Genomic DNA, 12,714 nt, shown 5'->3' with positions numbered 1-12,714 from the left:
TCAGATGTTGAATAAGTGCAGTTCATATCAGTTGAGTATTTGCTTTATATTCATTAGCCGATGAAGTCAGAGATTCATTGCAACTCCTCATTTTTCATTCATTAAACTCTACATTCCTATAGTCTGGTGTCATAGGTTCTTGTTCACCTCTTTGTCCTTCATCTTATAGAATTTCAGGGGATTGTTCCTATCCTATGCAGTTATGGTTGCTTGTATTTATATGCCTGATGTCATGTTTCCAAGCAGTCTACAGTGGCACAAACACACATGTTTTGAATGTCGTCTTTCTTGAAGTGGGGAGTCTTTTGGCTGAGAAGATAGTTTTACTGACTAGTAAATTATCTTTAAGACCCGTCTCCATCTCTGAGTACTTTTTAGTTAATTTAGGATCTGTTATTCTCTAACCTAGGGAAAGTGTGGAGAGCCTGATCCAAAAGCATTCCTATGCCCGCTCACCCATCCGTACCTATGGAGGAGAAGATGATGTGCTGGGGGATGAGGTTCAGACAACACAGAATCGAGGTAAGACAGCTTCCGGGCTACGTAAGAGCAAGAGCACCCAGAATGAGGAAGAGGCAGGTAGGTGATGAGACTCCTAGTCCTCAGCGTGCAGTCTGCCCCAAAAGTATTTCAAGAGTCTCTTGAGGAAGGGGCAACCCTGGAGCCTGATTTTCATATAGGTCATTATTTTGCCTCTGAGTCTTTTTGTTCGTTTGTTTAATTTTTTTAATGTTTATTTATTTTTGAGAGAGACAGACAGAGTATGAGCGGGGGAGGGGCAGACAGCAAGGGAGACACAGCATCTGAAGCAGGCTCCAGGCTCTGAGCTGTCAACACAGAGCCGGACGCGGGGCTCGAACTCAAGAACTGCGAGATCAGGACCTGAGCCAAAGTCAGACGCTTAACCGTCTGAGCCACCCAGGGGCCCCTGCCTCTGAGGCTTAAGTGATTGTTCTGCCTGATGGTTTCCTGTGGTTTGTTTTCTAGTGAAAGGACACCCAGCCTCTGAGTCAGGGCTCAGGAGTTATTTGTCTGTGATCTACCACCAAAGAGCTATTAGACTTTGGGGGCAATCCTTTAGTCTTACTGAACCTCAATTTTATCATCCAAAAATCAGGGACTATATCTGTTCCACTTATAAGAGGTTCCAGGAATATCTTATTAGGACCAATGACTAAAATGGAAAACCCTTTTAAAAAGAAAATGTTCCTAGTGAAGGGCATTATGTAGAGGCAGTGGCCCCAGCGGTGACAGTAGGGGAGTACTGAAAAGTTCCTTTGTCCCAAAGACTCACAGAGGAGCCGTCTGCATCTGGGAGTCCAGAGAAGAGTAACCAGACGGTGCTTCACGCTGAGCATAGGGATGTTTGTGTGAGGAGAGAGCCCTTTGTCATATTTTTATGTCCTTTCTATGGAATAGCGTAATCTGTCAAAACATAGGACATCTCTTATAACTAAATCCAAATGAACTACTGGTAATTATACAGCTGGCAAATCCAGCGTCAACTTTTGTTTAAATTTGTGGATGCTGTGATGTAGGAAAAATTATTCTTGCAACTAGAAAAAGAAGCTAGAAAAAGAAAAACATTCTGTGGGTTTTCACAAGGCCTTTAGAAACCAAGTAGCTTTGTTGAGGCTCGTATGTCCAGCCTTCTTTATAGGGATGCTATAGAGTTTAGGACAGGTACCAGCTATTTGTAGCTCCTTTTGTTTTTTAAAAATTTTTTTAGTTTATTTTGAGAGAGAGAGAGTCAAAGAGAAAAGGAGAGAGAGAATCCCAAGCAGGTTCCACACTGTCAGTGCAGAGCCCAACGTGGGGCTTGATGTCACAAACTGTGAGATCATGACCTGAGCCCAAATCAAGAGTTAGACACTTAACCAACTGAGCCACCCAGGTACCCTCTGAGCTCCTTTAAAGGGAATCCAGTTATTCCTTTCAGGCAGAATACTTGTATTTTGACCATTCTCCAGGAGCATACAGGCCATCTAATGAGTTAAGTCTTTTTCTATTTAGTAAATTCTCTCTTCCTTATGGTATAAATGGTATCTTCTTATCTGGAAAGGTAGTTCTGACTCATGGTTGACGTGTTTATCTTTTTAAATTGCAGATCTATTATATATTCTAAAAAAATAAATCAATCTGCACAGATAATGTAATTCTTGATTTGCACACTGAAATAGAGTTTCTAGTCTGATGAGTGGTTTTTTGTTTCAGGGTCGGCCTTTACGACATCTGATAATTTGTCCCTCAGCTCCTGGGTCTCTTCTTCTTCCACTTTTCCTGGATTTCAGCATCCCCAGTCCCTCGCTGCTCTCGGCACCAGCACAGCATCCATAGCGACACCCATTCCTCACCCTATACAGGGCTCTTTGCCACCGTACAGCCGACTTGGGGTGCCTCTGACCCCGTCGGCCATTGCCGGCTCCATGCAGGGGAGCGGCCCGACATTCCCCTCCTTCCACATGCCCCGGTATCATCACTACTTTCAGCAGGGGCCTTATGCTGCTATCCAAGGACTGCGCCATTCCTCCGCGGTGATGACACCATTTGTATGACTCTTCTAAACCTAGGAGAATCCAGATCCAGAATGTGCAAATGGGTATGAAATGTGGGAGAGGGTGGGGTGGGTGGGATGTGGGGTGTGGAGCAGGGGCTCTCCAGGAGACATGGGACCTATTAAAGAGGAGAGCTGGACTCACAATAAAGCCTACTGCCGAGGGAATGCACCACAGACCAGGACTCATGTGTAGCTCGGAGAAAGCTCTTGGGTTCAAGAGAGAATCAGTGTCAAGTTCTTAGCCAGCCTAAGTCCTACAACCAATAGGATACTAACTTACCCAGAAAATTGAATAACACAAGGCAGAGGAATCTGAAGGTGCATTATACCTAGCAGTTAAAAATGCTGTGTCAGCGCAGTAATGTATAAAATCAATGTGTAGAGGTTATCTTTCTGCTTTCCACAGGTTTAAAGAATTTTCAAAGAGGCAATATGTATAACATACCGACCATAATGCATAATGACTAACTTAAGTCCATTTCTCTCTGAGGAAAATGAGAGCCAACAGAGAAATATTTGTAGTGCTGAAGCTTAAGCATGTTTAGTTTTCCTTTGTATTAGTCTGCTGGGTAAAGGGCTGAGATAATGCTAACACATCCTATTTTGTGGATGAATAGATGGTAATGACCTTACAAAGCTCTTTTTGTAACACTGAAGGGCCAGTATCTGACAAACTCTTTCTCAGTCTTGTCTTTTTCTTCCTAATTCTCTTTCTTGCAATGACTTGCCATTTACATAGAAAAAACCTATATACAATTTTGAAGCAAGAGGCTCTATGTGTTACATTACACAATTGAGGTTATATTTTTCTGGGCTGCATTCTAAGTGTGCTGCTGACTCATTCACTGGGGAACACTTCTAAAGCCTCTACATGATGACACGGGAGGCTTTCTCTCAATCTGCAGTACCAAGATGGTTGCCCTGTCCTGAAAGGAATTTCTCTGCCATGGGTACCAAAGGCCCCTTTAGTTTTACTTCAGCTTTGGGAGACCTTATGGATGGTAAAACGCACTGGGCCAAATTCTCATTTTTGGTAAATCTGCTTTGTTATTAGATTAGCTGTTAACACCGATTGACAAAGATTTATGAATGACCATTCTGAATGCCCGTATAACCACCACTTAACCTATGTTCATGAAGCATTATGAGTCATACAAATGATTTGTCCTTCTTTCTTACTGTTCCGTTCAGTGACTCCATTATCATTTTCCTAGTCCATTATATGAAATTGTATGTCAACTCAATGACTCTCTGACTGAAACACTGGCAGTGTTTATAAGTCAATCCAAAGTATTTATTCACTTTGAGTTCTTATTGTTTTCTTAAACCTTCCTTTAATGTTTAATAATTAACTATATTTTAATTATATATAATCTCTATATTTAGGGGGCAATATGTATCTAAGCATTTGAAGTCAGGGTAGTATTTGGCATTTTGCAACTTTAATAAAGTTTATAGTCCTTCAACTTTATAATGCTTTCTAGCTGTAAGATATAACCTGTCTTCTTTAGAAAACTCTCCACAACTCTATTTTATCCTAATTAAATTTTGTATCTACTTTGTTCTGACTGCAAAAGTATTAAATCTGTTAAAAGAGATGGGAAATATCACTGCTGAGAGTAGAGGGGGGGTAAATGCAATATACTTATCAGAGTGCATGGGGTTTTATTTAGTTATTTTGTTAGGCTTTTCCATATCAAATGCCTTTCTTGGGCATTTCTAGTCTATGAAACAAGGCATAATGGCATAGCCTGTCTATGTGATGCCATTGTTGTTGGACTTTGCAATTGTTTTTCTCCACTGTGTCCCGTAGTTTGCTTATGGAGAAGCATGGACTGTGCTCCCCAAGCATCTCAAAGTCCTATGGCAGACACTGTAGGCTAATTTCTAACTTCTTGCATGTTATGCTATAGTGTCCACAGGTAGTTTGTTTTCAAACACAGCACAGATGTGCGTTTATTTAAAAAAAAAAAAAAACAGCTATAAGTAATGTTTAAGTATCCATAGAGCTTAGGATAGGGATTTGATACTTAATAGTTGGCCTGCTGCCAGTGCTCCATTTAATACACAGTACTGCTGCTTAAAGCAGGAATAACAAAACTAGATGCTATTTAACATGATGCTACTCGATATTCTGGTAAATTACTGGTCTACTACAGTGAATCTGTATCTGAGTTTTCTTTTCAATGAGAATGAAAGCATCATTTTAATACTATTTAGACATTTTTCCCAACTGACATATCTTAAAGTAGGTTTGTTTTTGTAATATGGCTTTACTTCAGTATTTCCTGACTTCATAACTTTATTTTGTAATTATGCAATATAAAACTAAAAATAAGTAGTGTGCTTAGAGAAAAGCAAAGACTGAGATACCAAAGCATGCTTTTGGGAAATAACACCTGAAATTCTAAATTGGAATTTTTTTTTAAAGTATTTGGCATTATTTGAAAGAGGAAGAAAAAGCACAAGTGACATGGAACTTAACCTGTGATCAAAGTCACTCTAACCGTGAGAACCAAGGGTAGAAATTTACCCCAACCCCAGGGTCTTTCTAAACTATTCTGGTTGCTGATTCTTACTGAACTCCTCAGGTATTTAAGATTTTAAAGTCTAATTCTACCAAAAGTAATTGCAAGAACTAGATAGTTAGTGGGAAAGCCAATGGAATAATTAAGAGCATGAGTTGCAGACTATTTGGAATAAATGTAGGGTCCCCCCTGCCCCCACCAGGTATATCACAGTATCAAAAAGCATGACTAATGTGCAGTGCTGCTACAAAGAGGCCCTTCCGGAACTGCTTTGTCTAACCTGAAGGAATTAATTTATAACTCCGTAGGTTCTGCGTATGTGATTTGTTTTTAGAACACTTATCAATAATGCTGAGTAAGTTCAATTATTTCTTTTACTTAACAAGTCTTCCCCCTCCTTTGCCGACCCTTAGCGGTATGTAAGTAAAATCTCTCCATCTTGTATCTAACATATCACAAATTATTAGGTTATAAGGTCTGCATTAATGAATTTAGGTTGCACCGCTGGTTTGAGTTTATGACGAAGGTTTGTTGTTATTCCTAGCAGGTGGGCACAGAATGGGAGATATTAAGAAGATATTGAGAAAAACCCTGTGTCGGGCTATACTATAGAAGTTACATTAACTTCTGGGGTATTCCAAGGTCTCCCCCCTCCCTCACTCTCATCCACATCTCTGTCACTGTGCTTCTCTAGCCACAACATCTCCTGCCCCCCCCCATGCAAAAAAAAAAATAAAAAGGACACCCTCCAAAAGGCCAAGAAAAAGTATTTTTAGAAGAAAAGATCACCATTCCCATACCTATGAATTTTTCAGAGAGATGTTGGGATATTTAATCCATTTCTGAATTTCATGTTAGCTTTTCAGGCGTCTTGCTTATATTTAAGCTGAACCATATTGAGAAAAATGAGCTTCAAGAAGGACTTTACCACTCCATTAAATATGCAGTCAAGCTTAGCCATGACTCAGCAACTAAAGTTCAAAAAATTCAGTTATGTAATGTGCCAGGGTCACATACTGCAAGGAAAACAATATTTTTACTCAGTCTTCCATTGACTAAGTAAGGAAACTGTTTTTGTTATTAAACATGTATGGAATTGATAATTATTAGAAACAAAACAATATTATACTGTAAATCTAGACTGGAAAGAAATAAAGCACTGGATAGAAAGATTTTCAGCTGGCTCCTTTAGGCAGCTTGGGTGGAGGATGGATTTTACATGTTTTTATATTATTTCAGAATGCAAGGATTTTATTTTAAACAGGCAAAGAGAAGGTTACAAATTCTTAAATGTTTAGAAAACCATAAAATAATTTCTTCACTGCTATTCCATGCCAGTTATAAAATATTCTAATACTTATCTTTCTTTGGCATGCTTAAATATGCAAAGTTTCATTTATAAATATTGATAGGCAAATAATCCATAAGTATTTTCTCACTCTTCTTTCTCTATCCCTTCCTCAATTCCAATCCCCTTCCCTGATAATAAGAAAATAAAAACATTGGTAAAATAATACATCTGGACAAAAAATACAGTTTGGTATTTTACTTCTGATACATTAAAATATGTGTTTAGTTGTGGTTTTTTTCCTTATTTTCAGAAACCTAAAAAAACCCTTTTATTTCCTAGAGGATAAAATTGGATATAGCCTCTTTAGTAGACTCTATCACAGTTATATCGTTTGCTGTGTCCGTTTGCTTTAATGAATTGCGTGAGAACAGTCACTGTAATGAAGTGTGTGTGTTGGGGGTGGGGGGAAGGGCATGGGAAATGTTTTATGAAAAAAGAAGTTATAAGCCTAATACTATGAAGTAACACCTAACGAAGTTCTTTTTAAGTGCAATATATTTATTTCTGCTAGAAATGTATTATCAACATTATGTAATATTTGAAGCATTACATGTTATTTGTAAACAGCTTAAAATTATATATTACCCAAAATTGTACAGAAGTACAAATGTGTGGATATTAATTTCTTTCATTAAAAATGGTGTGTTTTGATATATATGCACACATTTACACCTTTAATTATCTTACACACTTTGCTTTGTGACTTTTGGTACCTGTTTCCTCACCTTGAAAAACAACAAAAAAAAAAGGAGGATTAGGTAAGAGTAGGGGTCATAGCTGGCCACTCCCAGTCCAGACACAGCCAACTGGATTACTGTACAGGGTTTGGGTTTTGTCTTTAATTGTATTTGGAAGCCTTTAGAGAAAACAGCGCCCTTAATTCCCCACCGGTTCCTATTCTCCTACACTTAGTCCCCTCACTCATTTACTCCACCTGATGAAATCTTAAAATTACAGGACTTTGCACCTCTCTGTATGGGATGATACTGAAGACTCCATAAAGCTTAAAGATCTACCTCTCATTCTAGCCATAAACTCTTGGATGTGCTGTAATGATATTACAGAAGGCAGGTTGATACAAAATAAGATTAGCCAAATTCAAAGTCTTAATCCTTCCACATGACATTTGACATTATCAAAGCTTGTGCTTCAGGGTATTTGACATTATCATACCTTGTGCTTTCAGAAGTCTGCTCTATTATACTTAATTTTTTGTGCATGCCAAATGCCAACCTTTTAAGAATCTTTCATTTGGAATAATTCCAGGTTTACCAAAAAGTTGCAAGGATAATATAAAGAAATGCTGTATATTCTTTACCCAGATTCACCCATTGTTAATGTTTTGCCCCATTTGATTTACAATTAGCATTTACATTGAGTAGTATATGCCCCCCCCACCCAAGCACATGCAATATATACAATTTATTTTCTTCCATTTGAGAGTAGGTTTCACATATCATGCCCCACTATCCCTATGTAATTCAAAGTGCACATCCTAAAACCAAGAAGATTCCATTAAATATCTACAGAAGAGTTAGCAATTTCAGGAAATTTCATGGTGATATAATACTGTGACCTACCATCTGTACTCCAGCTTTGTTAAATGACCAACCCAGTGATGTCCTTTGTAGCATATTTCTTCCTTCAGTACAGATCCAGTTCAGGGTTACATATTGTATGGAGTTATCCTGTTCCTTCAGTCTCCTTTAAGCTGGTACAGCTCTGCAGCCTTTCTGTGTCTTTCATGGCAAGGAATTCTTATTTTTCAATGTTTTATAATTTATTACTATTCTTAGTTATCTTGATGCTCAAATCACCCCGGATTTGGTCATCAGGAGCCCCTTAAGCTGGTTCCTATGTCCTTTTGACATGCCCTACTTGATTTTTTTTTTTTTTTTTTTTAGCACTTCAGTTTCTGGCATAACACGTTGTCCGGGGCTCATCTCATACCTTTTCTGGAACCAGCCATTTCTCCAAGGAGCCCAGATTCCTTTTAGTTGGGGAATATATTAGAAACCAAGATCTGGGTACCAGATATGTACCATATGGGATATGTTTGTTTCTAGCTTCTCTCAGCCAGCAGAGTTGGGAATGCATATATGTGTATAAGCACACACATTAGTGTGTGTGTGTGTGTACAGCACGTATTAGAAATCATGAGTCTGTGCTGCTATCTCCAATTCCAGTACACTCCCACAGGGGCCTTTTCTTTTGCTTAGCCCCCATTCCCTATCTGCATGTACCTTCTCCCTGGTTCCCAACATCAACATACTTATTTACTCAATTCAACCATAAACCCCAAATAACTTCATCTTGCTTCATCCATAAAACTGCAATAAACAAACCTTTTAAAAAAGAGTTCAGAGGTTGTTTGCAGTTGGTCCCCTTCTACCCATTCCTTGACCAAAGGAACACAGTCAAATCACATGTTTAGCCATTAGATTAGTTCCTTCTTCATCTTCCTATATGGTTATGTTATTCATTCACAATACAACTGGGTTCACTTGTTCAGTTGCTTACAGTTTTGTTTTTGTGGGTTTTTTAAAATAATAAATGTGTTTATTTAATTTATTTTTTGAAGTAAGCTCTACACCTAACATGGGGCTTGAACTCATAAGCCTGAGATAAAGAGTTGCATGCTCTACCTACTAAGCCAGCCAGCTGCTTTTAATTTTAAAGAAGGATTTTCTTTCCTTCTCATTCTTACTAATTTTTTTAAAAAAACATACATTAACATGCTTCGAACAAAAACCTCATAGAACTAATAAAAAATCATATCTAGGTTGTGGGATGCAAGGTTAATAAATGAATTGCTTTTCCATATATCAGCAATGAACAATCTAAATTTGAAATTAAAAATACAACTCCATTTATATCAGCACCCAAAAAGGGGAAAAAAAACTTAGGTGTAAATACAATATATACAAGCTCTATATGAGGAAAACTATAAAACTCTGATGAAAGAAATCAAAGAAGATATCAATAAATGGAGAGGGATTCCATGTCTGAGGGTAGGTAGACTCAATATTGCCAAGATGTTAGTTCTTTTCCACTTCTATAAAGTTGATACAGTCCCAATCAAAATCCCAGCAAGTTTTATGGCTGTCGACAAACTGATTCTAAAGTTTATATGCAAAGGCAAGAGTCCCAGAATAGTCAACGAAATACTGAAGAAGAACAAAGTTGGAGGCTGACTTCAAAACTTACTATCAAGCTAAAGTAATCAAGTCAGTATGGTGAAATAGTAGGCAAGTAGATTAACAAAACAATAGTCCAGAAAATAAACCTTGCACTTTGGTGTTGGGAAAATGGTGCACTGGTTTGGAAAATAGTCTGGCAGTTCATCAACAGGTTAAACACAGAGTTAGCATATGGCCTAGGAATTCCACTCCTAGGCATACACCTAGAAGAAATGAAAACATATGTCCACACAAAAACTTGTACATTAATATTCATAGCATCATTTTTAATAGCCAAGAAGTGGAAACCATCCAAATGTTTATCAACTAGTGAATGGATAAAATTTGGCATATCTAGACAATGGAATATGTAGCTATAGACAGAAATGAAGTACTGATAAATGCTACAACATGGACGAATCTTGAAAACATGGTAAAAGAACCAGACACAAAGAACCATGTATTGCATGATTCCATTTATATAAAATATCCAGCATAGGGAGATTCATAGAGATATAAGACAGAGTGGTGGTTGCCAGGGCTGGAAGGTAGGAGGAATGAGAATTACTGTCAATGGATATGGAGGTCTCTTTTGAGGGTAGTGAAAACATGGAATTAGTGGTCATGGTTGCACATCCTAGTGAATATACTACAGTCACTGAATTCTACCCTTTAAAAGAATGTCTTTTATGGTGTTTGAATTATAGCTCACTGTTATTTTAAAACATGAAAGAAAAAGCTATGCAGTGAATCTTTTTATTTCCAGTCTTTAGTGCCCAACTTGTCAACTTTGAGGACTTCAGGGGAATAAATCTTATGTACTTGTGAGTTGAGTGTGCCATCTAGAATCTTCTCCCTGCCTCATTTTTTTTTAATCTGTAAAAGGAAGATGATACTGCCTATTTTTTAGCCTTGTACAGCCTTATTAGGCTCTCCATTCTTATTTATTTTTACCCCCTCCTTTTTTTTTTAATTTTCCTAGGAAGAATCATAGCTATTTCTTTGGACTCCCTGGGGAGTGGGGGGAGGGAGGGATGATGATATAAATAATTCCCTCTCCACTCTGAGCCTTGATATGGTAATAATTGGTACCTTTTATAGAACATTTGCTATATCTATGCACTTCATATACATTATCTGACTTAATATTTGCAACAGCTCTCTGGAGTAGGAGCTAGTATTATTTCCATTTGAGGTACGAAAAACCTGAGGCAGAGAGAAATTAAGTTCTCAGAACCTACCTCAGTGAGATAGGCAGGATTCATATCCTGTCTGTACTCATAACTGAGACACTGTGCTAACCCCACAAATACTTCTAAATTTTAAGAAAAAAACTTAAAGCGTGCACATTGCCTTTACTGAACCCATATACACACAACCTTAATCAAGAAACATAAAAGCTGCATGATCCAACAAATTTTCTCATAGTGGATTATATAATTGTCACTGATAAGTGTCTCAAGAAGAGTTTCAGATTATGGCAAAGAACAGGAGGGAATTTTAGAGTTCCACATTCATCTTTTGGGGATGGGTCAATGTCTACGTGAAAGCAGGACTCTGCTGCCCAAAGCAAGAGACTGGTGGTCTTGATGTAAACACTTAGTACTCACTTAGGGACACTTTTCCTTCTCCCTTAAACTCTGGTTCCAAGTTAGTTCTTCTAGAGCACAGAAATAATTAGAAAATAGAAACAATGAAGCCCACCGTACTGAAAGACTAGAGGGCAAGTGGAGTCAGGGAGGAACCAGAAGAAAAGACCAGGGATGGAGCAGAGGCCAGGTTGGGGCTGGGCTGAACAGGTTAGAGAGAGATAGACTTAGCTCTATTTGGGTTGGCAGTGAAGTGTAGCATCTGGAGTACAGGATGGGGATAAACTGTGGAGTAGATAGACCGCAGAGATGAAGACCCTCAGGGCAGAATCCAAACATAGCTGGACACAAAGGAGAGAAGGGAAGTGTTGGTACAAGGCACTATATGACTCAACAGATACATTTTTCCAGCTACTTAAGTAAATGTGCAAATACTAACCAGAATCAAATAAAAGAATGTAATAAGGCCATGTAGTCCAAAGTCTTTATTCCATAGTTGGGGAAATAAAAGCTAGAGAAGTAAATGGTCCAAAACATACTGGGCTCAGTGCAGAGATATTTCTAGACCACTATGTCATAATCAAAGTTAAATCTTAAATCAATCTAAAATATTATGTGAAATAAAACATAGCACACAGATGCCTTATGCAGCATTGCTCTTTTGCTATGTTTTGCATTTAATCTGCCCACACATATTCTACAATTCACGCTTTAATATATTCTAAGACTTTTGGTTATTAATATTGAATGTAGTAATTCTTATAATAGTTACTTTGGTGGTAAATAAAAATAATCTCAGTATATTGGAGTTTTCACATGGAACTACCATCATTAGTTTCATGGAAAAATAGATTTTGGGGGGTGGTGGTGTATGTATGTATATATGTATGTATGTATGTGGTATACATATATTGGTCAAGTCATTTAACAGTGATTACTGAGTACTTTTTTGTTCAAATCAGTGTGTATATACTATGCAATTAGGCAGTGTCTTCATGTGGCCTGGGGGTGAGTGAAGGAATTCATGGATTACCCCCCCCTTCCTTTGAATGAAATACGCCTATATAAGGCTATTCAAGGTCGAAGAGATCTCATTTCATCTACTATAAGCCCGGGCAACAACTGACCAGAGTATGGGTGGCAGAAGGAGCTCCAGTTTTGTTTTTGTATTTTGTTTTATTTTTTATTTGAGAGAGAGCGTGAAGCTAGGAAAGGGGCAGAGGGAGAGAAAGAGAGAGAATCTTCAGCATGGAGCCTGACATGGGGTTCGATCCCACGACTCTGGGATCATGACCTGAGCTGAAATCAATTGGGCCACCCAGATGCCCCTAGGAGCTCCAGTTTTAAAAGGAGAATACGCCCCTCGTGGACAAAGAAAATAGACCAGAACTCCCAGAAATTCCAACTTATCACAGGTACCTTTCTCATTTGGATGAAAAGGCAGCATTACGCAAAGCATTACATACAGATGTATTTACATTCAAGCTGTATGCTTCACTGACACCTGGTG

The 12,714-nt window shown here is 38.1% G+C and overlaps 1 protein-coding gene across 1 annotated transcript in view; it reads left to right on the top strand.

The window, feature by feature from the left end:
* The window catches only part of TBX20 (T-box transcription factor 20), a 55,963-nt gene extending 53,405 nt beyond the window's left edge, over nucleotides 1-2,558 (top strand). The window contains exons 7-8 of the mRNA XM_007078569.3: nucleotides 410-522; nucleotides 2,215-2,558. Of these exons, the coding sequence (XP_007078631.1) occupies nucleotides 410-522; nucleotides 2,215-2,555 (454 nt within the window). The 3' untranslated portion in view covers nucleotides 2,556-2,558. The remainder of the gene's footprint in view (nucleotides 1-409; nucleotides 523-2,214) is intronic.
* Nucleotides 2,559-12,714: the final 10,156 nt, after the last annotated feature.

This window comes from Panthera tigris, chromosome A2 (genome assembly GCF_018350195.1).
Source record: "Panthera tigris isolate Pti1 chromosome A2, P.tigris_Pti1_mat1.1, whole genome shotgun sequence".
Classification (NCBI taxonomy): domain Eukaryota; kingdom Metazoa; phylum Chordata; class Mammalia; order Carnivora; family Felidae; genus Panthera; species Panthera tigris.
The sequence above is the reverse complement of the archived record's forward strand: the minus strand, read 5'-3'. Positions and strand labels throughout refer to the sequence as shown.